The sequence below is a fragment of the Prionailurus viverrinus genome, chromosome E2, assembly GCF_022837055.1.
Source record: "Prionailurus viverrinus isolate Anna chromosome E2, UM_Priviv_1.0, whole genome shotgun sequence".
NCBI classification, from domain to species: domain Eukaryota; kingdom Metazoa; phylum Chordata; class Mammalia; order Carnivora; family Felidae; genus Prionailurus; species Prionailurus viverrinus.
In genome coordinates, this window is record NC_062575.1 from 48,219,909 (window position 1) to 48,246,751 (window position 26,843).

The window sequence follows — 26,843 nt, forward strand, 5'->3', positions numbered from 1 at the left end:
CAGCTGGGTTGGACACTGGACCCCAATTCAATTCTCATCTGGGGAATCTGGAATGGGGCCCAAGGGGCTGTAGGGCACTGCCCTGGAAGGTCACACAGAGTCGGGGCAAGAGTCTACTCTGGGCCAGCCTAGCTGCCTGCAGAATGCAAAGGGAGGCGGGGACCACAGGGCCCAGGGGAAAGAGGAAAGCAGAGTCACTGCCCCGTGTTCATACTTGATCCTGCCCTCACCAGGCCCCAGTCCATTTCTCTCCATCATCACCCATGACCAATCTACTGTGGGCTCTGTCTTCCAGATGTTTCCAGAGCACTGCTCACTCCTGCCCCTGCCCTGGTGCAGGCCACTGTGATCTCTCACCTAGATTACTGCATTAACTCCTCATGGGCCCCTGCTCTCCACCTCCACTCACCCTTAGCAATCTCATCCTGGGCCTTAAAACCACGAAAATGCCAGTGACTCCCACGTTTGTATCTCTAGCTCAGATCTAGCCCTGAATGCCAGACTCATACGTCCCACGTGCTCGGCCAGGGACATTTCACAGACCCGCAGTCTTTCCAGGTCTCCCCCAGGTAGTTCCTGGTACTACTTCCTCCCAAACTTAGAGCTGTTGGCTCCTCTTTCTCACACCACACCTGTACCCCAAGTCCTGTCCACTCTTCCTTCAAATTATGTCCTAAATTCGGCCACACCTCTGGCCAAACCACCACCATCTCTCAGCTGGAGAGATGCAGCCTCTGCGCTGCTTCCACCCTGGTGCCCACGCAGTGGCCAAAGGAATCCTACCAAGATGGTAGATCGCATCGCTCTTGAGCCCCAAACGCACTGCATGTCTGCCCCCCTCACTGCGAATCAAATTCAAGTCTGCCAACCAAGCTCGTATGGCCCGGACCCTCATCCCCTTCCCGTCCACTGGTTCACCCTGGTCCAGTTCACTCTTTCCTGCTCCTCCAACACATCCCCGCATACCTGGGGCCTCTGAATTTGCTCTCTAGTTGTACTTGGAACGTCCTTCCCAAAACACACGCACAGCTGGCTTCCTCCCTTTTGGCCAGGTCTCTCCTCCATTAACATTTCCACAAAACTTATTTGGGCCCCCTCCCCTCCCCCTGTTTGTCCCTCTCTACCCCTCCTCTCCTCAGCCCCACTCCCCCCAGCAATCTCCCAGGCTCTTATCCCCAACACTGATTTCCCGACCATCCACCTTCCCCAGGAGAATGGATGTTCCAACAAGGTCAGAGCTTGGGAGGACCTTGTTTACTATTATAACACCAGCACCTGAAACAGTGCTTGGAATGCAGTAGGTATTCAGTAGCTGATGAATCAAAAAATAAATGAATAAAACACTAGAATCAGTTAGGATGCTGGTTCCAAGTAACGGAAAGCCAGCTCAACTTGGCGTAAATGATAGCGAGGTTTACTGGTCTCCCTAATGACAAAGTCCAGAAGGAACCCACTTCAGGTGAAGCCTGATGCAGCACTTCAACAATATCACCAATGACCTGTCTGTCTCTCCACTAGAACTTCCAAGAAATTGGCTTCCTCCTGTGGTCCTAAGGTCACTGTCTACAATAATCTTGGCTGTATGCTTCATAGTAATTATCCCTGCCATATGGTAGGCGCTTGCTAAGTCAGACCCTGAGACGAATATTGTTATAATCTCCATTTTACAATGACAAAATTGAGCCTTGGAGAGATGAAGTCACTTACCTAAAATCATACCACTAGTAAATAGGCTAATAATGCTTGTATCGTCTTACTATCCTTTCTTTAACGATTATGAACATTTTCATGCTAACGACTAATAGCTACCACAAACTCAGCACTTACTACATGCTAGATATCTTGCCAGTACTCCATTAACTTCTCTGTGCCCTCAGTTCCTCATCTGTGTAATGGGAATAACAATTATTACCACACAGGGTGACTGTGAGGCTTACGTGAGCTAATACACAAAATGATAAGATATCAGGAAGCTTGTTTCAGTGAGCTATCGCTGAGTAACAAATCATCCCATAACACAGTGGCTTAAAATAGCAGCCATTTATTTGCTCATGATTCTGGAATTTGAGCAAAGCAGGGAGGGCAAGGTGAGTCTCCATTCTACCTGGTGTCAGCTGGGAACTTGGCTAGAACATCCAAGATGGCATCACTCTTGTCTTGCACATCAGCTAAAACAGCGGAACAGCTGGGGGCTGGCTGGGCCTCTCTCTGTACACATCTCTCTCCAGTGGAGTAGCTGGACTTCTTTGTAAAGCAGCCCAGGGCCCAAGAAAGTGAAAGCAGTACTGCGGGCCTCTTAAGGTCCCCGACCAGCACAGCAACACTTCCACTGCACTCTACTGGTTAAGACAAATCATGGGCCAGCCTAGATTAGAGGGCAGAGAGACTCCACTTCTTGATGGGAGAAACAAAGATGTGTGGCCTTCGGTAGAGGAGGCTATTTTAATCTCAGGAGAGCAGCCTTTTCACAGGTCTCACTACTTCAATCTTTAACCCCATCGTCAGTTCCCCCACATGACAGCCAGAGGGATCTTGTAACATACAGAACTGATGGCACCTCCTCTCACTGCTTAAAGTTCTTTGAGAGTCTCCATTACGCATGGGGTTAAGGACCCAACTCCTTACAGGGTCCACATTACCAGGCTTCTTGCTCCCCATCAGCCTCTGGGCTCCGACCACCACACACCCACGCCCACACACACCACACACACACACCCCTTTTAATGGAGTGCCTAATGCCTACACTTTCATCACTTCAATTCCACTTCCTAGGATCTAGATTAGGGTTCTGGCCAAGTGCTCTTATGGCACTTTCTACATTTCTTTGTAATTTCATATCTGTGTGATTAGCTGACGATTTGAACCTCTACCCCTGACATTGTGAATTCTCGGGGAACAGGGAAACTGTTTTGTTCTCTGCTGTGTTCCTGATGCTGAGCACAAAGCAGAAGCAAGATGAAATCCTTGCTGAATGTCTGAGACCTCAGAAAATTTTAAGGCAGTCCTCTGAAGTTCTGTGGAAGAGGGATGGGCAGAGTCCCTGCGATGCCGGGGTAAGGATCTACATTCTGAAATCACCCACTGACTCGTCCCTTCAATAAACTGTTACTGAGCCCCTACTATGTGCCAAGAGCTCTTCTAGATGTTAAAGATAAAATATGAAGTAGACAAAAGCCCCTGCCCTCATGAAGTTTATGGTCTGCTGTGGGTGCAGAGGAGAGACAGACAATTAACAAGATAACCTATACAGTGAGTCAAATAGTGATATGATTAATGCTACGGAACAGTTAAAGGGAAATTAATATATGAATGTTAGTAGTATAGTTCCAGAAGGGTGACCAAAGAAGTTCTCAAGGAGGAGATGATATCTGAGTAAAAACTAAAGGAGATGAAGGTGAGCCTTGACATCTGGAGAAGAGTGTTCCAGGTAAAGAGAGGAAGTGCAAAGGCCCTGAGGCTAGTGTAGCTGGAGCAGAGTGAGCAGGGTAAAAGGACCAGGTGGAGAAGTAACAGGGACAGATCATGCAGGGATCAAGGGCCTTGCAAAGGCCATGGAAAGAACACTGGCATTTGCTGTGTGAGATAGAGCCACAGGAGGGTACTGAGCAAGAGAGAAATGTGACCTGATACAGGTATTCAGTGTCACCCTGCTGCATATGAGAAAGACTGTGGGGAGCACAGAGACCACTGAGGAGGCTGCCGTGATGGTCTAGGCAGGGTATAGAGTGGACAGGACCAGGGTGACAAGAGTGGAGGTGGGAAGAAAGGATCAGGTTCTGAATACACTTTGAAGGAATTTGCTGATGGACCAGACATGAATATAAGACAATGAAGGAGGAGGCATTTACTGAGAATGTGGGAAGAACAGGTTTTGGGGAAAAGACCAGAGTTCAATTTGGTCAAGATACCTTGGTCTCCAGAGGACTACAGCTATCTTGAGAGAGGAGGTATCATGTGGGCAGTCAGCAGGTCAGGGAGAGGTTCTGGGCTGGATATTGAAATGTGGGATATACATTTCCACACTTATCCCAAATTCCTACACGACTGGATCCCGATGATGTCTCGAAGCTCATCTTGCACGTTGCTAAGTCAATGGCGCACACATGCGCGAGCACACACACAATCTTGGGCCTTCCACTTGCTAATTATGTGATCTTGGTTAAATTACTTAACCTTCTCTGTGCTCAGCATCCTTGTTTGCAAAATGGAGATCATAATAGTCTCTGCCTCCTAGAACTATCCATTAAATTTTTTTTTCTTATTAAACATCTATAATATGCCAGATACTGTTCTACCTGCTGGAGATACCCCTTTCCCGCCCCTCTCCGCCTCCCCCTTCCACGCAGCCCGTAAAGCCATACATTCTGTCAACTCAGCCTTCTGGACGTCTCTCCCACCAACATCCTTTCTCCCCTCCCAGCCAAGACTCCTGCCCTGGTTCATCCCCAACATCTCTTGCCTCGGAACGTGCCACAGCCACCACCCTGGGCTCCCAGACCCTAGTCTCGTTCCCATCAATCTATTCCTAGATGGCAGCAAACTGGGCCATGCCCCTTCCCTTCTAGAAATCCTCTCGTGGCTCCTCAATGTCTTTAGGACAAAATCCAAACTACCTAATCAGGCCAACAAAATCTTCCACGATCAAATTCATACAGAACTTTCAATTAGCTCTCCAACACCACATCACCCGCAGTTCATATTCACACAACAGGCTGTTTCTCGTCGCTGCCTGTGCGCAAACCACCGCACCACCGCCACCCCAAACATCCGGTCTTCGGGTCTCAGCTCAAACAGCTCCTCCTCCTCCTCCGGGAATGTTCCCTACCCGTGCCTCGTCTGGGGTCCCCTCAGCGTTCCACACTGCGCCCCCTCCCGAACACCCGCAGGTCCGTAACGGCGTCCACGCTTCTCTCCTACCGACCGGGGCTTCCTGTGAGCTGGGCCAGACACCGCGGCTGGTGATGCTCTGTGCGATGGGGCCGCTTCAGGCCTCAGCGCCTCCCTCCTGCTCTGTGACCGCGGACGCCTAACCTGCTCAGTCTCGGGGAGCAGCACAGTGGCCCACCTCCCGCACGCCTGACAGAACTCAACACCGGCGAACAGCCTGACCAACGCCACCCAATCACGGCTTTTTCCTTTTCTACAGCCCGCCTCAAGCATCCGGGCCCCGTCCACCTCTGACTACCGATTGGCTGCGTGAGACCGGCCCTAACTCGTGAGCGAAAAGAATTCTGGTCTTTGTAGTCCCCTGACGAAAAGCGGCAACAGGGATTGCAACGTGTAACTCCATTTCCCAGGAAGCGCCGCGCCCCAATGGCGGGAGACGGTAGGTACCTTTGAATCAGGAGGCTCCTGACTGGCCGGTTGGGAGACTTAAGTTTCCAAATTGCTATGGAAACAGACCCACTTACCTGAAACCCCGGGCATATCTTTCTGCCAGAGAATCTCAAAATGCTTTGCTCCGTCACGGTTCCAAAGGGTAAGACCAGACATGGGGGTGGGGGTGGGGTAAAGTCTGTACTTTACACTGCCTGCCTGCCATTCCCCAGATGGCATTAATAAGGCCTGCTGCAAGCATTCGGCACCTACTAGATGCCTGCCTGGCATAAGGAGCCACTCCTGTGCAGACTCTGTGGAAGCCCTGGCTTATTAGGGCAGATCCTGATGTTTCCCAGAGACAGGCCACAGCTGGGCGTGTACTCGTTCAGGGTCTGTGTTTACCACGGAAAAGACAAACATGGGCTAGGATCCTATCCAGGATCTCTTGTCTAGGATTCCGTAGCCCCAGACTTCCTGCAGCCCCGTGTCTGCGCCAATAGCCATAACTTCCCCAGGGATGCATCCCTCATGACAGAGCTTTTCTGGCACCCCCTCCCAAACACCGTTCCCCACCATGCCTCTGAGGGCCAGGTGAGGGGAGCCGAGGCCTTGCAAACTCTCAGGCAGGCATGTGAGAAAGCTCTTTACTGGGGGGTACAGCAAGGAGGAGCAAGGCCATCTCCCCCTACCTGCCCCCACCCCCTCCTAGGGCCCTAGGGTGAAGGGGGTCTCCCCCCGACACCGGACCACCACTGTCTTTGGTACAATAAATAGAAAACAAGGGGGGGGGGGGGAGAGGGGGCCAAGGGTCCAGTCCTTAGTGAGGAGGGTGCGCCTAAACCCCTCTCCTTGACCCCCTGCCCCAGGCCCCAATCAGTGCAGGCCTCACCCACCCCAGCTGGGTAGCAGCAATTCCAGTCAAGGGGAGAGATGAGGATGGGAGCCCAGGGCCCCCAGATGGGGGGTATGGCTTCAGGAGGGGCCCCAGGGAGGGGGCTGGGTCATGAGCTGGCTGCCGTGCTCTGGGGTACACCACGGAGGCCCAAGCGAGGCCCCAGAGTGGCAGGGTCATCAGGGGGTGGGAGGGGTGGACGACCTCCTGTCATCCGAGTCCGGAGGGCTGAGGCAGCCGGGTGCTGGGGGGCAGGCGCCGGGTGAGGTGGGGAGCAGTCCGGAGGGCCGCCCACCAGGCTCACATCCATCAGCTCCGGGGGTGGTGGTGAGGTTGGTGATGGGGGACGGCCAAGGCATCGGGGTTGAGGGGGTAACTGGGCCCCGGCCCCTGGCAGTGACGAGGCGGAGGCAGGGGCCTGATGTGTCTTGTGGGGCACATCACCCCCTGCCCAGGGGCGCAGCGGCTGGGAGGGTGGGACCTAAAGGAGCAGAGGAATAGTGGGTGATGGAGACCCAGGTCCTGAAGCCCAGATAACCCACTATCCACCTCCCAGGTCCCCAAGGCCCCAGTACCTGGGGGCTGTTCATCTCACAGTCAGTGATGGGGGGCCCGGGGCCCCCACAATATCGGTTGCTGTATCGGTAGGTCCGGTTGTCACTGGAGGAGCCGCTGGAGCCTCCTGGAAGTGCCAGGGGAGGAAATGAGGAGAAGCCTTAGGGTGAGGAGAGGTGGTGGCTGGGTTTTCGGGTGGCTGAGTCTGGCTGGCGACTCAGGCCCACGCCTGGGCTTTGGGATCAGAGCCTATCTGAAGGATGGGCCCAATTCTGAGATTAAGGATCAGAGCTCAGTTTTGGCTTTCAGAGTCAGAAGCAGTTTCAGAGGTGTGAGCCCAAGCGCAATTTCAGAGATCAGGTCACAGCCAGGCAGAGCTCTCTTGCCCCACCCGTTCCGGAGTCGAGGATCCCACAATTTCAAAGCTCTAGATGAAGGCCCAGTGGCAAGGTCCCCCAGGTCAGGCCAAACCCATGTTGCCCACCCTCCTGTTCTAGCCCACCTGGCACTGGGCACCCACCAGAGCTGGAGATGGAGCTGGCGGTGCTGGAGGAGGGGCAGGTATCAAGGGGTGCGGGCGAGGTGGAGGCACTGCTGCCTGCCGGGCCCGTGTTGGTGGCCTCATCAGCCGTGCGGCGGAAGAAGCCGTGCTGCAGAGCCCCCAGTGGGCTGATGCGGGCGGCGGGCTCATACTCCAGCATGCGCAGCACCAGGTCCTGGAAGCGGAGGTAGTCGGCGGGGCTGTGGCCCGGCTCCCCCGCCCGCCGGCCCCCGGGCCCGCCCGTCTGCACGCCCAGCACCTCCTGCAGCCGCCGTGTCCCGGGGCCCTGGTAATCCTGGCAGGGAGGGGGTGGGAGGGGGGGCAAGAGAGTGGCCGTCAGTGGGCAGGAGGGGCAGGGAGACACACACGGGGAAACAGAGGCACAAGAGAGAAAGTGGAAGGAGAGAAGCTAAGAAGAGTTGTGGGGTGGGTAGGAGAGACGGGGGAGGGGGGGTGGGCTGGGACGAAGGAGAGGACAGACAAGGGGGAGAGGAAGGAAGGGAAAGACACAAGGGAGAGGAAGCAGGGAGAGAGGAAGCCCCAAGTGTGAGAGAGTGAGGGGCCACCAGGGTGGGAGGAGCGGCGTGGGGCAGGGGCCGCACCTTCCTGAGTTCCTTTGTCCTTCGTAGGGTCCAGCCACCCCCAGGCAGCCGTTCAAAGTACTTGCGAGCCTTGGGTGCCTGGTCCAGCATGGGGGCTGGTGGGATGCCCAGCACCTCCACAATCCGGTTCATCTGGTCCACCTGTGGAGCAGTCAGGTGGGCAGTCAGGGTCATCAGGCCAACCAGGCCTCTGTCCCCTCCAGCACACCCCCTCCTCGGGAGCACACCTCATTGGAGCCACTGAAGAGGGGCTCTCCAGTGTGCATCTCCACCAGGATGCAGCCCAGGGACCACATATCAATGGCCAGGTCGTAGGGTGTGCCCAGAAGCACCTCAGGCGACCGATAGAAGCGGCTCTGGATGTACTGGTAGATCTGGGGGGCGGAGCAGGGAAGAAGGCAGCGGTCAGAGGTCCCAGCCTCCCCTAGTGGTGCCATGGCCATACCCAAAGCTGAGACAAGCTTCCTTTCACCAAAACCGGGACGGAGGTTCCAAACTTGGATGTTACCAGCACCCCTGCTTTCCAGGAGCCACTACCATCATCTTATTCACCAGCCTCAGAAGTCTCTGCTGACCTAGTCTCACCCTGATCTCCATCCCAAAGCCTGACCCTGGTCATCAGAGGCTGGCAGTCTGCAAGCCCAGGCCCTTCCCACCCCCGCAGTCCAGACCCTTTCCAAGCCATCTCAAATGTCTGCTCACACGAAGCTGTAAAACTAAAGCACCGGTCCCCTCTTAAGGGCACAGGGCAAACAACTTAGCAAAGCATCACTCCAAGCTCAAAGCCAACCCAACTTCACTCTGCCCACATCTGGCAGCCTCAACACTGGCCCTGCCTCCTCAGGCCTCACGCTTCGTTTCCTACTGGGAACTACATCCTGTGGCACTTTTTTACCCCCCCATCCAACCCCCCCCCCCCCCCCCCCCTTACACTGCATACCGCCAACACCTCATCCCGATACTACCCTTCAGGCACCCGCCAGGCCACTTCAGGCTGGGCCCTGCAACCCCATCCCAGCCTAGCTCCGCCCCTCGGGCTCCAGCCACTGGTGCCCCCGCCCCTGCCACACCCACGCCGCGAGCCCCGCCCCCGGGGCGGGCCGTGCCGCGCCGCACCCGCTGGCCAAGCTGGCAGGAGCTGCCGAAGTCCACGATCTTGATGGCGCTACGCTTGGGATTGCAGAGCAGGATGTTCTCGGGCTTGAGGTCGCAGTGAATGATGCTGAGCTCAGGCGTGGCCAGGAAGAGCAGCGCTGTGCAGAGCTGCTGCGCCAGCTTCCGCGTCAGGTTCAACGAGACTCCGCGGAAGTGCGTGTTGCGCAGGAGGTCGTACAGGTTGTAGGAAAGCAGCTCGAACACCAGGCACAGGTGGTTCCGAAACATGAAGTGCCGCTTCAGGTGCACTGCGGGGAAGGAGGCAGAAATGGGCCGCTGGTGAAGCGGAGCCTCAGAGAGGGCCAGTGGCAGCCGGGGACACACGGTAATAGGGAGAGAGGCCACAAGCAGATCTGTGACTCTGCCGTGTGAGCACCGGACAGATAGTGGTGTGCCCACGGGAGGCAGCTGCTGGTCAGGGTGTTTTCATTCGGTCTGTAACATGATTCACGTCAAGAAAAAGATTTTCTTGATTAAGAGAAGTTCATTTTTTTCAAGTCTCTCTCCAACTTCCTGATAAATGAAAGAGAACGTTTCTCTTTGGTGCTGATGGGTCTTTAATACCCTTCGCCATTTCCTTAATTTTGTAACGTTGTTTTAGTCTCAGTTCTGTTTATTTTTGTGGCAGAGGACACTCGCTTTCCATTTACTGTAACCATATGTATTTCAAGAAACACACTCTCTAATCTACTCTTGCTTTTTCTAAGAGGAATCAGTGTGGGAAAGAGGAAAAAGACTGACACAGACGTCAGGAGTAAAGGCCCTGGAGTCCACTGCCTGGTGACATTATAGCCCCACTGAGTACAAACTCGGTGGCCTTTGGCAAGTGATAGCGCCCGAATACTTCCTTTTCTACTCCAAGCTGTGGGCCATGATGCCCCTTCCCCCCAGGGCTGTAGTCATACTGAAACCAGTTGATTCAACGTGTGCTTGCAACAAGCCTGACCCTTGGTGAGCGCCCAATAAATTCTGGTCAGCACTATGCTGGGAATAGGTCAGAAATCATGAAGGTGGCAAGAGAATCACTGATGTCAGGGAATTACAGACCAGAGCCTGCCCTGAAGACACTAGCCCCATCCTGTACTGGGTGTATGGCTGCCCCAGGCCTCACCTATGTAGTACTTCATCTCTGTGTCGTGCTGGTTCATCAGCTCTAGCAGCCGCAGCTCAATCTGGGCCTGGTTCAGGAAGGCCTTTTTGTTCTTGATGATCTTGATGGCCACCAGCTCCTGGGTCTGATGATCATAGGCTTTCACCACCTGCCAGGGCAGGACATGTCACAAAGTGAGGAATGGGGGTGGGGGATGGGGAGGAGGGGATGGGAAGGGGGATGGGGGACAGAACAAAGCACCACTTTTCTGTGTGTCAATACCAGTGGGTGCCCACGCCCCCCAATCCCTGGGTCAGGGTGTGCGTCCCACACCTGGCCAAAGGAGCCTTTGCCAATGAGTGAGTCAATCTCGTAGCGCTCCAGCCAGCGCTCGCCACTGCGCACAATGTAGTCGTGGTTGTCATCGTCATAACCATGGTTCAGGACCTTTTTCTCCTTCTTGGTGCTCGAGTCCTGAGGTGGCGCCTGCTGGGCCCGCCGCTTCTTCTTCGCATAGTATACCTGCCCAGCCGGCCAGCAGATAAGGACTGCTGAGTGACCTGTGCTGGCAGCCAGGACCCCTCAGCACCCAGCCGGGCCCCCGCCCACCTCATTGATGTGCTTGTAGGTCTTAATGAGGTCCACGGAGAGCTTGCGCAGCGGGGCTGAGGTCGCATCCCGAAAGGCCAAGGGCAGCCTCCGTGGCAACAGCCGCACATCAGGCAATACCTGCAGGGCAGGGCGAGGGGTGGGCACTGAGGACAGGCGCGCACTTCTGACCTCCAGAGGGAGAGCTGTATGGGTGGCCGGGTCATCGTGGTTACACACGCACATAGTTACTCGGTCATCATGTGACAACCCCACTAGGATAGAAATTCCCCAAGGGCAGAGACTCTCTGGTTCTTGCTGCATTTCCGGTGCCAGGAGCAGGACCTGGCACATAGCGGACAGTCATTAGAGATTTGCCGAGTGAATGAATGGGGAACTGTTTACCCCTCACTTTCCATCCCACACCTTTACTCCTTTCCGAACCTCAGTGGGAGAGACCAGACAGAAAACATGGGCTCTGCCCTTTGCAGACCCTCCGTCCAAGAGACCCTCCATTCTGGGTGTCCCATCTTGAGGGCTCACTTCTTGGTTACCCTTGTCCCATTGAGTCTTCTCATCCCTCACCCCCAACTCTGCACCATTTTTGCCCAGTGTTTCAGGATCCAGCACCCTTGATCTTCTACTCCGTCCCACTTCAAGCTCCACATTTCAGAGCCTTAAACAGTCTCTACCCCTGAATGTCTCTACTCTGCACCCTAAGGTGCTGCTGGGTCCAGGATCCTTTGGGTTCAACCTTCACCCACTTTCACCCCACCTCCCTCCCCCATCTTTCACTCTGGAACTTTTTTCCTTAGTGAACATTTATTGAGTGTTTTCAACGTGCCAGGCACTGTTCTCAGCATTTTATGTGCATTTCATTAACTTGTTTAATTCTCACAACAACCCTGTGAGGTAGGTATCATTACTGGCTCCATTTTACAGAATTCTAGAAAACTGAAGCAGGGAGAACCTAAGTAATTTAACCACCATGTCAGGATTTGAACCCAGGCTCTCTAAACAGATTCTGCCAGCAACTCCTCTATTATTTTCCACTCCAGATGGACCCTTCATGCCCCAAGGAAACTGTTTTGGGCAACCAAACTATCTTTCACCCCCCAGACCCTTCTGTCCCCAGCCTCCCCCTACCCCAGGCAGGTAAGGAGCCAGCTGAAAGCATACCTGCGTGTGCTCCTGGGGCCCTGGGAAGCCAGAGAAGGGACCATGGCCTGGTGGGACGGCCATGGTGGGCTCAGAGGGCCGCAGGGGAGCGAGGCCTGGAGCGGGAGCCCGGCCGGGGGGCGCCTTCTCGCATCCTGCACCTCGGCTGCCACCGCCGCTGAGACCTGAGAGCAGGCAGGAGGCAGGGGAACAACATGGAACAAGGGGATGTATGGGACAGTACGAAGCAGGAAAGAGGTAGACATCAGAAAGAAGGCAGGGCACAGGGAGAGGAGAAAAAGAGCAACAGGTGGTAATGAGAAGGGACAGAGAGAAGTGGTGGGGGTGGGAGCACAGCGGAGTCCCTCAGCAGATGATTACCAAATAAATGAAGTAGGTGGCACAAAGAGGGGAACACGTGAAAGGGAATGATTGCAATCAAGGCAGGGATATAGACCGTGACAAGAAAGAACAGAAAGACACCAATAATTGGGGGGAGGAAAAGAAAAAGATAGAAACCACAGACAGTATAGAGAGTAGGATTCACTGTTCGCTTCCCATTTCTACTTATGGCCCTCCCCGACGCCCCCTCACACAAGATCTTGCCCTCCTGCAGCCTTCCCTGATCATCAGGATCTCCTCGTATCACAGCAAGGTCCCTCCACTTCAAGATCTACCCTTCCCAGTAGATCCCTCAATCCAGAGAGCTCTAGGATCCCCCCAGACCACATGAGACAACTCTGGGCCCCCTCCAAACCCACGACAGAGTCCTCTGCAGGCCCCTAAAACCACATCAGGGTCCTGGGGACCACACCAAGATTAACCTGTTCTATAGGGTTATCTCCATACAACAGAGTCCCACCCCATGGCATTCCCATCCACCAGCCCCCACCCCCCAGGGGACCCACCCCGTATCATGCCAAGACCTCTTCCCTATAACATTTCCTCCCACACCAGGGACCACTGCTCCAGGTAGTTGCTCCCGTGGCACATCGGGGCTCTTCTCTGTATTACTTCATGGTCCCCCTCAGAAGCAAGGCTCACTTTCCCTGATGGGAGCAAGGAGGCTTCTCTTCCCTCGCCCTTCTTTCCCCTACACTGGATCTTCCCCTCCTCCTCCCATCCAAGATTTCTACCAGGGCCCTTTCTCCAGTTACTCTTCTCTACACCAGGGTCAATACACAACTGTGCCAATTCCTAGAAGGCCCCCAGAACCAAATTCCCCAAATATCACATAGAGTTCTCCCCTCACAGAGTACCTGTCACACCAAAATCCTCTCCCCACAGGCCTTCTCCCATGGCACTCCCTTTCTTCTATGCCAAGCCTTGCCACTCCACGATCCCTCCTCTCTCTTGGAGCTCCCCCGCCCCTCGCCCGAGAAACCACCTCTTCCCCGGGGCCCTCCCACGGCAGGACCTTCTCTCCAAGCACCCACCCCCTACCCGGGTCAGGGCTGGCGCGGGGCCCACGGGGGGCTGGGGCGCGGTGGGGCCCCCAGTGGGGTGGGCGAGCAGCCAGCATGGCGGCGGCGGTGGCAGAGAGGAGACGGCCGCCTGTCCCGGCCCGGCCGGCCCGGCAAGCCCCGCGGCGGGGAGGGCAAGCGGGACAGGCGGCCCGGTGGGTGACAACAGCAGCAGCCGCCGCCGCCGGGGGTGGGGAGAAGAGGGAACGAGGGTCAGCCCGGGGCACGCGGGGGAAGGGGAAAGCAGGTGGACGGGGGAGGGGTGGGTTAACCCTCGCCCCGCCGGCCCCGCCCCGCGCAGCCACCCGCCCCTGGGGACCCAGGCGTCCCGCCCCCCACCCTGGAGGCCCGCCCCGGTCGGCGGAGCCCCGGCGGGCGGGGCCGGCTGAGCTGAGCTTGGCAGTCCGCACCTGCCATGGCAACAACCGTGCCATTGGCCGCTGCTGCCAAGAGCTCAACCAATCGCAGTCCAGAACAGCTGTTGCTAGGCGACGACGATGCAGCCGGAGGAGTCGAGCCCAAACAAAGGGCGGGAGCGGGGCCCCGCTACCCCCTCCCAGCCTCACTCCCAAGACTGCTCCCTCGGGCTCGGCCTCTTCCAAGAATCCGACTATGAATAGCCAGGCACGGCCTGCACCTGCCCGCCGCCCCCCTGCCCTCCTCCCTCGGCCTCGTGCTAAGTCTCGCGGCGACGCGGGCAGGGCGGGTCCGTACTGCCCCCTCCCCGCGAGCTCGTGCTACCCCACCTGTAGCCGCGTTGTTACCTGAGGGCGCGGGCAAGGGGACTCAAGCTGCTCGGGAAGCCCGAGCTCAGACCTGCCCACTGGCTGAAAGTATCCGGCGGACGCGGCGAGCCAGGGCCCCGATTACCCAGTAATGCAACCAGCAAAATGGCGACCACAACAAACCGGCCCCCACCTCCCGCCTCGGGCTCCGCCCCCACTCCCCCCGTTCGCTTCACCCACGTGACCCAAGGTAACACTCCGCGCCTGCGCGCAGCGGAGCTTACCGGTAGACGCGCGCAGTAAGCCACCAACCCCGCCCAAACGCCGAAATCCGGGTTGCGACTGCGCAAAAGGCAGCCAAGAAAGGAACATGCGCACGTGTGACCGGATGAGCTCGTCCACCCCCACCACCGCGCCAGTTGACCAAGGGAGCATGCGCTCTGTTGAATGGAGGTCGCTGAGCAATCAGCAGACGGGAGCAATGGATGAGTCTTTTAATAGAAAAACACACGTGTAACAGTAGCAACACAATCTCTCGCAATCCAGATGGCGCTGGGCTTCAGTTCTTCACCTTGGGAGGTGGCCTGTAAGAGGAAGGAGAGAGGGGGATTCAGAGCCTGTCACCATTTTCCGGCACTCCTACCAAGGGCTAACGCGCAGGGCTGTCTTGGTGGCTTCCAGGGCCCCCTGCTCACCTGTACACGCCCACCACCACAGCGTGGTCTCTTTCGTAAGGCTCTAAGGTCAACTGTTCCTGGGGCTTCATGTTCTCCTGCTGCATCTTTTTCACTTCAGAGGCAAACACCGCCTCAGCAGAGGCTGTGGAGTCAATGCAGTTGGCCTGCAGAAGAGAGAACTTGGAAGTCTGCAGCAAGGCTTTGGGCTTTTTTTTTTTTTTTCTTTTGCTCTTTAAACCACAGGTATTTGTTTTTTATTGGAAACTCAGTGAAACTCAGGTTTTGGGAGTGGAGGGAAAAGACTTCATCACAGAAATTTTCTTCAAGTTGGTTTGGATTTACAACAGAAGATTTTAACAGAGACCTATTTACCTAAAAGCTAGTGTTTAAATTTTATACCCAGGGTTGTTTTTTTGTTTTATTTTCTCTTTCTTTAACAATAGTAATGCTGAGAATACAAAAACAAATGTAACAAAAGGCCAACAAATGGTGAATCTGGCTGAGGATCTTTATTTTAAAATAAAACGTACCGAACATTTACCTAAAACTTATTTTCTACCATGCTGTACTAAACACTTCATATATATTGATAAATTTAATCCTTACAGACAACACTGAAAGAGAGATGACTAATGAAGAAACAGGTACCCAGGTTAGGTAACTTGCTCAAAGTCACAGAGCAAGCTGGAATTCAAACTCAAATGGTCAGACTCCACAATTATTCACTTGACCAGTACCTTCTATTGCCAAACCCAAAGCCTTTTCGTTTTGCAGACCTTTTTCATCATGTGCTATACGACTGGGGCAGGGATAGAGCTGGCTGGATGAGGCATCCCAGAACGGAGGCCTCCTCGTTTTGACTGACTGCTTGGCAGTTACAGAGAAGACACGACCACCCCACCTTAGATTCCACCAAGCCCCGTACCTTAATGGAAATCACAAAGTGTCCTCCATTACGAAGGAAGGTGTGGGCATTCAGGGCTACAATCCGGGTCTGGTCTGGCTGGGCCACATCGGCAAAGATCACATCCACCATTGCTAGGGAGAAAGAAGTGGCAGTTACAAATTGGATCTGTTGGATCTTCTCGGCTCCTCCCATGAGGCCTGTGCCCTGTTACCAGCAGGTTCCTGGCAGTCTCCCCTGCTTCCAGTCTCACATCCCCCCCACTGATCTCCCTCCCTCTGCAGTACCCCCAGGATGGGTCCAAGAAACCCATTCACACCATCTATTCATTCCTCTTGTAAGTCACGATTGCCACCTACTCTGTGGCCAGCCCTGGGCCGGGTGTGGGGGACACAGAGATGAGTCAGACCCAGACCTGGTCCTCGAGATGCTCCCAGGTCTTGGGATGGGGGGGTAAACAGACACTCATCAAAAAGGCAAGTAAAGGGGCGCCTGGGTGGCTCAGTCAGTTAAGTGTCCGACTTTAGCCTAGGTCATGATCTCGCAAATTCTGAGTTTGAGCCCCATGTCGGGCTCTGTGCTGACAGCCTGGAGCCTGGAGCCTGCTGCAGATTCTGTGTCTCCCTCTCTCTCTCTCTGCCCCTCCCCTGCTCATGCTGTCTTTTGAAAATAAATAAATGCTAAAAAAATTCATTTTAAAAAAAGGCAAGTAAAGGTAAGCACTTACAGGCCAGAGTCCCTGCAGGATTGTCTAAATAAATAAAATAAATAAATAAATAAATAAATAAATAAATAAATAAATAAATAAGTTGCAGGACAAAGGGTATTGTATGAATGCATGGGGGAAAAAAAACTCCAGAGAAAACCAGCGAAATGGAAAGTTTTGTGTGTGTGTGGTTTTTTTTTTTTTTTGCAAAGTATTATTTTTAAGCTGGTATGATTAGAAAAAAAAAAAAAAGAGGGTATAATGAAAACTGACTTTTTGAAATTGGAAAAAGCAGCTTTTAAATTGCTCCTATCAGTTACCTCTGAGGGTTGTTTTTTCCATCATGATTCCCAATTTTTTTTTAAAACAAAGTAATATTCACAACGGGCCCCTCTCAGCCAAGGCCACACTCAGGTTGTGCTTTCTGGGTTATGATCTCACCAGACAACGAGGAGGATGGGGGCTTTTATACATAAGCCGGGGGCAGCATGAAAAGTACCATGTTCTGGAGGGAGGCAGGAAGTATGGGGGTGCCTAGGGAGAGGCGCAGGAGATCGAAGGAGGCTGGCCCTTCAGGCCTGCCAAACACCCAAGTTCCACAACTTCAGCTGCCTCCCCCTCTCCTTCGCCCCCTTCATTCCTGCAGACTCAGGAAGCCTGCTCATTCACTCTGCTTCCACTCAGATCGGGATTCTGGCCACCTTTCCCAGGAAACCTGGAGTGGCCTGGACTCCACAATCCTGGACCCCTACCTATGAGCATGCGGTATTTGTGTGGGTGCCGAGCATCTTCAATAACAGGAATGATGTTGGTCCTCTTCTTGGCCAAGTTAATGAGGTCACGGCCAGAGCGGTGGGAGAACTCAACTGCATAGACTAGACCGTCCTACAATAAATAAAAAAATAGAAACACTGATACTGGTTCTTAGATGGAACACCCACTATGGGCCCAAACACTGCATGTGGCCACGCAAATCCCCGTATCAAAACCCTACCATTTAACAACTATTGTTATGTCCATCTTACAGACAAATAAAGTGAGAGCCAGAGACATGAAGTCACCGGCCAACAGTGATTCAATCCTGCTTTGCTCGATTCAATCCCGCTTTGCTCATCTGAGAGCCGAGTCCCTCAATATGGTCTTAAAACGAGGAAGCTAGGGCACTGAGATGAAGTCTTAACAGCTAAGAACATTTACAATGGGCCAGGCACCGTTCTGTTATTTTACAGGAATTCACTCGTTTATCTTCACAGTAACCCCATTTTCCAGAGGGATAAACGGAGGCTCAGACAGGTTAAGTTATTAACTGCTGAAAGCCACCTCACTGTTAAATGCCACACCAGAGCCCGGGGTTTTTAACCACTAAATTATACAGCTCCTTTCCCTCCAGGCTCAGAACTCAGGAGTGAGGCTGAACGAGGCTTTGGAAACCAGGCGTTCAAGCTGCTCCTTCCACCCACAGGCACTTTGAAGACGGAGGGCCTAGCCCCAAGCTACACGGTACAGGGAGGCAGCCAAGGCCACTGCCTCCAGGCTGGCAGGGGCAGCCTCTCCCTTCCTTCCACCTCACCACCAGCCTTTACTCACCCCTCCATCCACTCACCGGGCCTACGATGTCAGACACGTGGGAGACAGTGGTGCCGGACGCAGCCCCGAGGTAGAGCACCTTGGCCCCTGGCTTGATGTGGATCTGGTCCACGCCGCCCAGGATTGCTGCTGCCAGCTTGGAGCGGAAGGGGTTCCAGGCACGGTACTCGATTTTGTCATCTCCCTCCTGGGCCGGGAGAGATGGGGATGGAAGTCAGTGCTGGGCTCTTGTGCTAGACCCCACTGCCCTCAGCCCCAGGGCCCCAGGCGCTCATTCATTGTTCAAGAAATGAACACAGGTGGAAACCTGGGTGGCTCAGTCGCTTAAACATCTGACTTGGGCTCAGGTCATGCTCTTACGGTTCCTGAGTTCAAGCCCCGCATTGGGCAAGCACAAGCCCTGCTTCTCTCTCTCTCAAGAGAGAAGAGAGAGAGAAATGAACACAGGTACACATCAATGACCACAACACATGCAGGACCTGCCCACTCATGGAGGTTACTGATTCAGGTAGAAGGGGCAGGGATAGACGATCAACACAGAGATAAGATCATACGAGACAACAGCAGGACCTGTGCGATCAATCAACAACCATTCGCTGTGCCGGCACGCCCAGTGTGCCAGACTCTACGCCAGGCATCGGGGATGCACAGAGAATGAGACAAAGACCCTTGTCCTCAAGGACTAAGTATGCACAGAACTAACACATATGGTACAGGAACCAGTGACAGGTGCTAAGGTGAAAAGATCAAGCCAGGAAAGAGGACATGAAGTATGGGGTGTGGGCTAAGGAGCAGGTGAAAACGAGAAAGGGTGGCCAGGGAAGAGCCCAGGAGACATCTGCAGTAGACCCTGAGGGAGGCAGGGACCGTGCAACTCATCTGGAGAAGTGCAATCTAGGCAGCAGGAGAGGACACAGAAAGGCCCTGAGCAGGAGTGGGCCTGGCCATTAAGAAAATGGGATAACAGGGCAGAGGGTGGGCAGTGAGGACTGCTTCTGATAGACTGGGTGGTGCAAGGTGGCATTGTGAGAAAGACAAGGTGACATCCGACCAGAGACACTAGGGGTGAAAGGAACCAGCCACACACACAACCGGGGGATGAGCAAGGAGGTCCGTGTGGCTGGAAGATGCGAGGTGAGGGAGTAGGGAGGGGGAGCTGGAATGCACACAGTCCTCTGGGCCACACTGAGGACCTGGGACTTTGACCTGAAGGCCACAGGGATCGGACTCGGGTATTAAGATGACCCTCTGGCTGGCCTGCACAGGGCGCACAGTGGGGCGGGAGGGAGACCAGACGGCTGGCTACCCCATCGGCTAGGGCCCTGGTCTCACCGAAATGGAGACTCTCTTCTCTCCATAAACTGACTCTCCAGGGACCAGATTCTTGGTGACAAGCGCATCTTCCTTTCCTCGACAAATGAAGACACCTAAGTGAGGGGACCAGTGCAGGGTGAAGACTCTGGGCTGCACCCCACCACACCCCACCCTCAGCAGCTCCCCGCCTTCCTCACTCACCTTCATGCCGATGGGGTTCTACCATCACATTCTTCCCCGACTGGTTTCCTCTTTTTCCTCCCCGGCCACGACCCCGGTTGCCACCAGACTGGAACCCTCCACCTACAAGGCAGAGATGCAGTGACACAGGGACATCCCATCTCTTCCTTCCTGAGCCCCAAGCCCAGGCACTGCCTCCAGACTGCATCCCCCCTACAAGGTCACTCACCACCTCGTCCTCCTCCTCCTCGGCCACGGCCCCTGAAGCCTCCACCACGACCTCTGCCCCCACCAAAGCCTCCTCGACCTCCACCACGTCCACCACGGTCACCAAAGCCTCCTCGGCCACCGAAGCCGCCCCCACGGGGGCTGAAACCTGTAGTGGCAACAGAAACAGGAATCAGGGCAACGAAGTTTGAGATGTTATTATTCCTATATCTGGTAATTCCACTGGACGGTGTCCACAAATATCCACAGTAGCCAAAAAATCGGGCCCAACCCAGATGTCCATCGGCAGAATGGGCAAATAAAACAGGGGCACATTCATAATCAACAATGACGGGATCTACAGTTACACACAACAGATAGATTATGAAAATCTTAGGGTCATAATGTTAAGTGAAAAAGCAAGTTGAAGAAAACCACACCCAACATAGTATCTTTTATAAAGTTCAGCAACAATTAAAATTAAACAATGCCATGCCGTGTTGATATATGTGGTAATGCACGCCCCATGCCCCCTCCCCCCACCAAAATAGAGGCCAAGGGGATAAATGCAAAACTCATACAATACTGAGTATCGAAAGGGAGAAAAATTACAGGGTGCGGGTAGGGGAGATGTAGGTTACTGTTAACATCCTGCTTTTCTCCGCTGGATAGCAGATTGGCAGGATCCGTTGTATTTTCCCGTCCTTCCTTCCTTGCTCCCTCCCTCCCTTCCTTCCTTAAAGCGGGCTCTGCGCTGCCAGCAGTGAGCCCGATGCAGGGCTCGAACTCACGAACCATGGGATCACGACCTGAGCCCAAGTCAGACACTTCACCGACTAAGTCACTAGGTGCTCCTCCATTCTATTTTCAGTATTAGTCTGGAGAAGCGCAAATACCCGCCTGTGCGCATGCACCGTGGCAGCAAGGTCCCTCAGACCTTGGAAACATTTCCATGCCCTCCCTCATCTGGAAGAAAAGTGCCAACCCCCAAACAGAGGGGGACAGAGGGGAGGTCGGCATGATGTATCCTTTCTGCTATCTGACCCCCCTGCTTGCAAACTTGCATAAGTCCCTCCCAGCTCAGGGGAAAAAAAACAAAGAGAAAAACTCTTGAATTGTCCTTTATGGATGGGCGACAGTGCCTAAGCAGTGTAGAGCTTGTGGACGTCATGCAAAGTCGGGAGGAAAAAAAAAGAGATTGAGAGGCTTTATTTTCATGAGCTCAGGTCAGGGCAAACTCGTTCCCTTCACTGAGCACAAAACAACGGCAGAGGCAGACGGAATTCGGGTACTAACAGATTCAGTATTTTCCCGTGGCGGTTCCCTAAGCTCTGCCGTACTTTCAGCCAATCACACAAGTCATAAAATAATAGTGCGAAAATTAGTGATGCTTTAAAAAATAATCTCACTTGATGTAAAACTGTTCGGTAGTAAGCTTGCTAGGGTTTTGGGAAAGGCACACCACATTCACCTCTATGAAAGCTTCATGCCTCGTAATGGCGTTAAAGATGAAAATGCAGAACTTTTCAGCGCCTTTCCTGATTGAAGTGTTAAAAATGGACGGTTTCAGAACTCCCCAGACATGACTCAGAGGTGCCTACCTTTCCTCCCTCTACTCCTGCAGTCTCCTGTCCACATGGCAGCTAGCGACTGACCTTCTTCAAACTGCAAATTGGATCTCTTCATGCCCCTGCCCAAATCCCTTCAACGGTTTTCCATCCCGTTGAAAATGAAACCCAGGGGCACCTGGGTGGCTCAGTCAGTTAAGTGTCCGACTTCGGTTCAGGTCATGATCTTGCAGTTTGTGAGTTTGAGCCCAGCATCGGGCTCACTGCTGGCAGCGCAGAGCCCACTTTGGACCCCGTCTCCCTCTCTCTACCCCTCCCCCACTCTCTCAAAAATAAATAAACGAAGGAAGGAAGGAAGGAAGGAAGGAAGGAAGGAAGGAAGGGAAAAAATACAATGGACCCTGCCAATCTGCTACTCAACCGAGAAAAGCAGGATGTTAACAGTAACCTACATCAACCCCATGTCAGGCTGTGCTGACAGCTCAGAGCCTTGAGCCTGCTTCGGATTCCGTGTCTGTCTCTCTCTGCCCCTCCCCTGCTTGTGCTCTCTTTTTCTCTCAAAAGCAAAAATAAACATTGAAAAAAAAGAAAAGAAAAAAAAAAAAAAAAAAAAAGGAAAAGGAAACCCAAATTCCTTTCTCTGGTTTCCAAAGCTCCAGATCAGTGGGCCTCACCTTTGGCTAATCCCTGGGACTTAGAGTGATTCTGATTAGTTGTCCAGTGTAGGGGCCTGACCATAGGGCTTTTTAAGGTTCCTCAGGAGATTCTAAACGTGCAGCCCAAACTAAGAACCGCCGTCGCAAGGCTCCGGCCTCTGCTGACTTTTCTGACCTCACTCTTTCTATGCTGGGCCTCACGCTCTTCCTCCTCATGCTCGTCCTCCAGCTTCCGAACCTTTAACATTTGCTGTTCCCACTGCCTGGCTCCTGCAGACATTTGCTGGGCTCACCCACTTCTTCACTGCACTCGGGTCTCTGGTGAAACATTCCTTCCTCAGAAGGGTCTTTGGGCTCCCTACCTTGACCTGGCTTTCTTGTTCTTCCTGGCAATTATCATACGTGGCAGTTTTTACGTTATTACTGCCTGACTCCTGCACCAGAATCAAGGCCAAAAGGAACGGGGATGTTTTAACTGTTTCGGTCACACTGCACCCCCCAGCACCGTGCACACACTTGGCACAAAGTGTGGCGGGCTTGGTAAGCATTTAATCAACCGTCTGGTCGGCTGAAGACTCTTAAACCCCCAGGTTCTGCCTCCAGGAAAAAGCACCCCCTCTGTTCATTCAGGAAGCGGGTGATGACATGGTGACCAGAGTGCCCTGGTCCCCTCCCCTCAAGCAGTTCGTGTATCCCCTACAGGGCGATGGCCATGCCATTCATGGCCCTAGAGAGTAGGGAAGGTTCATGGGGATCTTGAAAACCTCATCTTTAAGACAGAGATACAGCTGTAACACAGTGCCCGCCTCGCAGAGCTGTAAAGAATAAGCAAATGGCTTAATATACACAAATCGCTTCTCTCAATACACAGCCTGGCACACAGGTTGAGTATTCAGTAAGGGGACAGTGAGTCCCCCTTCCTCCTACTTAGGGGAGAAACCACCAGGCCTAAGAGACTCAACCCAGGCCTGATGGAACTGAGACCTGAGAAGTGTGGGCATGGCATGGGGTGCAGGGGGCAGGAGTCTCAAAACCTAGCCTAATCCATTTCAGCTCCAGGAGCCTAGAGAAATGTACTAGGAGTACCGGTTCCTCGGGAAAACACACGTTCACACACACTTTCCCAGAAGTTTGGGGGGGGGGGGGGGAGGGTCCAACGGACCCCCAGTTTTTTTTTTTTTTTTTTTTTTTTTTCAACGTTTTTATTTATTTTTGGGACAGAGAGAGACAGAGCATGAACGGGGGAGGGGCAGAGAGAGAGGGAGACACAGAATCGGAAACAGGCTCCAGGCTCTGAGCCATCAGCCCAGAGCCCGACGCGGGGCTCGAACTCACGGACCGCGAGATCGTGACCTGGCTGAAGTCGGACGCTTAACCGACTGCGCCACCCAGGCGCCCCTTTTTTTTTTTTTTTTTTTTTTTTTTTTTTTTTTTTCAACGTTTTTATTTATTTTTGGGACAGAGAGAGACAGAGCATGAACGGGGGAGGGGCAGAGAGAGAGGGAGACACAGAATCGGAAACTAGACCCCCAGTTTAAAACCTCTCCTCTCCTCCCACAACCTTCCCCCATCTCAAAACCGGACACTCCATTCTTCCAGTTACACATGCCCAAACCCTTAGTTATCCTTGACCCCTCTCTTAGACCCACATACAAGCTGCTGGCTCCATCTTCAAAACAGATTTCCAAACTGTGACAATTTGTCAGGCTACCACCCTGGGCCACACCCCATCATCTCCTACTAGATCACGGCAACAGACTTCCCACTGATGTGCCTGCTTCCACTTCTGCTATCCTGACGTCCTTCACACACAGAAGCCAGAAGCCGATCCTTTTAAAGCTATCAGACTGCATCCCGTCCCTGCTCAAAATCCCCCAAAGGATTCTTCTCTCAATCAGACTCAAATCCTTAGTGAAGGGCCGACTCTAGACAACTTCGGCAACTTCAAATCCTAACACAATGAGGGAAGGGTTGGGAGGAAGGTGTACCGGATCACAGGGTCAGAGGTACACAGCCCAGCAGCCTCCACACCATTTCATCAGGAGATCCCCAAATGCTGAAGAGAACGGGAGCTTGGGAGGGGGCATGGATCCACAAACCCTCCCCCCTCCCACCAGATGACCCCATCTCTCCACACATGGAGTAAAGAAAAAAAAGAAAAAAAAAAAAAAAACCACGAGGAAAACCTGCACTAGGAAATACCTTCTGGGTCACAGTGGAAGATTTCCCTAAACTCTAGTGGAGCAAATTGGGGGAGGGGCACAGCCTGATTTAAGAAGATCTGAGACACCAGGGAGAGGAACCTTTGTTCCTCTTGAGAAGAAACATAAAGATAACAGTGAGAGGCAATACTATTATGTCAAGCACTGCTATTTTTCCTCAGCTTTACCGGGATGTAATTGACATACATCGTGTGAGGTTACCATGTACAACCTGTTGATCTGTACACTTAGACACTGCAAATGATTACTGCAGTATGCTAGTTTTCTCTTAACACGATCTTGCTAAATTATAACTGGGCGCCATTTTACTGATGAGATAACCGACTCAGAGAGGTAAAGCCACTTGCCCAAGGCCACACAGTAGCTTCAGAAGCAAAGAACTGAATTCAATGGACACCTTTCTGCTGTCAAAGCCAGGACTCCTCAATCTGCCACGAGGGAAGGAGGGGTGGGTTCATCAGAGTCTCGGGGAAAATCAAATGAATAAAATCACTCCTCTCCTGTGACTATCTCTCCCCCGCCACCCCACACGAATCGTATCTTGGGCTTGTGAAAGTTCTCACCGCGAATTATTCTGATCACTCAAACCCCAGGGATCCGCCCCCTCGGGAGAGTAGAGAGCGGGAAAGTGGGACAGAGAAGGCCACAAACTATCAAGCCGGGAGTCCTCATTCACCACGGCCCTCTCGGAGAAGCCAGGCTGGGGGCTAAGGGGACGATCGTTGCGGCGGTGATACGGAAGGCTAAGGGGGTTCTCCCCGGGCCCAAATCGGGACTCTCCACTTCTGAACCAAGACATTATCCCCAAATCTCAAGGCCAGAGATCCAAGACACCAGATGCCTGGATCCAGACTCTGGATCAGCACCCCCGACTGCCACCCCCTGTCCAATTCCCAAGACCCCTAATAATGGCCTCAGTAAGATGAATCTTAGTTCAGGAACCCCCATTTCAGGCCCAGGACCCTCGACTCGCGACCGTGACCTCCGAAGCCAGTCACACATCTCCAGACCAGGAACCCGACCCCCCGGCTCAGCGTCGGTCACAAGGCTGAACCAAGACCCCTCGCCACAGAAGACCGGAACTAGGATTCCCCCTCCCCACAAGAGACCGGATCCCCTGCCCCTAGGCCCCGCCCCTCCGATTCCGGTCTGGCCCCTCGATTCGTGCCGGCTCCAGTCCCAGACCCCGGACCCCACACCCGGCCTGCACCTGGCTTCATGGAGAGAACTCAGCTCGGCGGGTCAGGACTCTGCAGCGTCCCAGACTACACGAGTCTGCTTTCGCACGTGGAAAGGAACGCACGCGCGGCGACGTACGGCGTGTGACGCAGTTTCGCAGCCCCGCCCCTCGGAACCCCAGCCGGGGCCGGGGCCGGCGCGCGCGCTGTGGGCGGGGCTTCGCCAGCCTCTCAGGGCCCCGCCTTGTCGGTGGCTTAACGCGCTGCTTGTTGAGAGATCCCTTTTTTGAATGCGCTTCTTGCTTCTTCTTAACTCACCCCACCGCCAATCCCGTAATCAGAGCTCACCCCAGGCTTTGTCCTCTGTCCCTCTTCTCTATTTCCAATTAACTCCCTAAGGATCCTTCTACACCCAAAAGCCTTCCCTGATCTATATCCACCCCTAAGAACAGGGACCATACTGGGCTCCCGTTCATGCACTGGTAAAAGCATTTATGCACCAGACACTGTTCTAGGCACTGAATACAGCAATGAACAAGACATACAAATCCCCACCCTCCTGGAGTTCATCTTCTAGTGGGAGTTATTAGAAGGTAGTAAGTGCTTTGGAGAAAATAACAGAAGGGAAGGAAAATAGAACTGTGGGGGGGGGGGGGGGGTCGGTGACATTTCTTAATCAGTGGTCAAGGAATGCATCAGGTGATTTGAGCAAAGAGCTTAAAGGTGAGGAGTGAGGCATGCACCTACGTGGGGGAAAAGAATTCTAGGTAGAGAGGATTATAGGTGCAAAGGCCCTGAGGCAGGAAGGGCATGGAGGGTTGGAGACTCAGAGAGGGGTGTGATTGGGGCAGAGTTAGCAGGGAGAGTGGAAGAGGAGGAGAGCAGGGAGGTAACATGGGAAGTTGCGCTGGGCCTTCTGTGCCATGAGGAGGACTTTGCCCTTTACTTGGAGTGAGATGGAGCTATGGAAGTTTCCTGAACGGAGAAGGATGTGATCTGACAGGGGCCACCGTGCATGTGGGAAACAGTGTGGAAGTAGCCATGAGAGCAGGAAGACCAAGGAGGGGCCTAAGGCAGTGGATCAGGCAGCAGATGAGGATAGACAAGGTCAGGGTGTAGGCAGAGGAAGGAGTGAGGAGTGAGCAGAGTCTACGTAAGCGTGGGGGAATTTTGTGCTTTGTAATTTAATGATGTTAATATTCATCCCGCAAAGCCAAACAAGTGCTACTATGAGAAATTACTAAAAACCTGCAGGAGAATGCACCGGTCTGTTCCATTCATTGCTGTATCGCTCTGTGCCTAGAACTGGGCCTGGCACAGAGAAGGTCCTCAGTAAATGTTACCGAGTGAATGAAAAAACCCATGCTGTTTTGCGTTCTATGTGCTGGGTGTTCCAGCCACACAGAAGCATTTCTGAAAATCTGTTTAAATATTAAGATGGAGAATCTGCTGAGTTCATTCGGGATTTCTGGAGGCTGTGTAATAATCAGATGGCTCCAGCTGGGGATCATGTCACCTACTTCTTATGGATTTTTACTATTTCCCTTCCAATTAAC

General features: G+C 53.5%; 2 protein-coding genes across 6 annotated transcripts; both read right to left on the reverse strand.

The window, feature by feature from the left end:
* Window positions 1-5,949: 5,949 nt before the first annotated feature.
* DYRK1B (dual specificity tyrosine phosphorylation regulated kinase 1B) lies at window positions 5,950-14,285 on the reverse strand. 5 transcript variants are annotated; one of them, XM_047834955.1, is made up of 12 exons: window positions 13,344-13,606; window positions 11,922-12,085; window positions 10,764-10,883; window positions 10,488-10,676; window positions 10,176-10,323; window positions 9,026-9,312; window positions 8,137-8,283; window positions 7,910-8,050; window positions 7,567-7,602; window positions 7,287-7,482; window positions 6,787-6,893; window positions 5,950-6,692 (listed from the first exon to the last, which is right to left on the reverse strand). In XM_047834955.1, exons 1-12 carry the CDS (start codon window positions 13,420-13,422, stop codon window positions 6,321-6,323), a joined length of 1,986 nt encoding a protein of 661 aa, XP_047690911.1. In that variant the 5' UTR covers window positions 13,423-13,606; the 3' UTR covers window positions 5,950-6,320. The 5 variants fall into 5 exon arrangements, with proteins under 5 accessions (XP_047690911.1, XP_047690914.1, XP_047690910.1 ...); XM_047834958.1 differs by lacking the exon at window positions 13,344-13,606 and adding an exon at window positions 14,128-14,285 and having other exon boundaries at window positions 7,287-7,602; XM_047834954.1 differs by having other exon boundaries at window positions 7,287-7,602.
* A 283-nt stretch (window positions 14,286-14,568) lies between these two features.
* On the reverse strand, window positions 14,569-25,450 carry FBL (fibrillarin). Its single transcript, XM_047834959.1, has 9 exons — window positions 25,320-25,450; window positions 19,686-19,832; window positions 19,478-19,579; window positions 19,295-19,389; window positions 17,979-18,149; window positions 17,128-17,260; window positions 15,691-15,803; window positions 14,784-14,929; window positions 14,569-14,672 (listed from the first exon to the last, which is right to left on the reverse strand). Exons 1-9 carry the CDS (start codon window positions 25,327-25,329, stop codon window positions 14,648-14,650), a joined length of 942 nt encoding a protein of 313 aa, XP_047690915.1. The 5' UTR covers window positions 25,330-25,450; the 3' UTR covers window positions 14,569-14,647.
* Window positions 25,451-26,843: the final 1,393 nt, after the last annotated feature.

Excerpts from the sequence above, each read along its gene's own strand:
- DYRK1B (XM_047834954.1), bottom strand. The coding sequence starts at position 13,422 with ATGCTGGCTGCTCGCCCACCCCACTGGGGGCCCCACCGCGCCCCAGCC. Across the intron at positions 10,324-10,487 it reads GCAAAGGCTCCTTTGGCCAG|GTGGTGAAAGCCTATGATCA; the intron begins GTGTGGGACGCA and ends CTGCCCTGGCAG. Across the intron at positions 8,284-9,025 it reads CCTGCCAGCTTGGCCAGCGG|ATCTACCAGTACATCCAGAG; the intron begins GTGCGGCGCGGC and ends TCCGCCCCCCAG.
- FBL (XM_047834959.1), bottom strand. Across the intron at positions 18,150-19,294 it reads AGAAGAGAGTCTCCATTTCG|GAGGGAGATGACAAAATCGA; the intron begins GTGAGACCAGGG and ends CTCCCGGCCCAG. Across the intron at positions 14,930-15,690 it reads ACTTTGTGATTTCCATTAAG|GCCAACTGCATTGACTCCAC; the intron begins GTACGGGGCTTG and ends TCTCTTCTGCAG.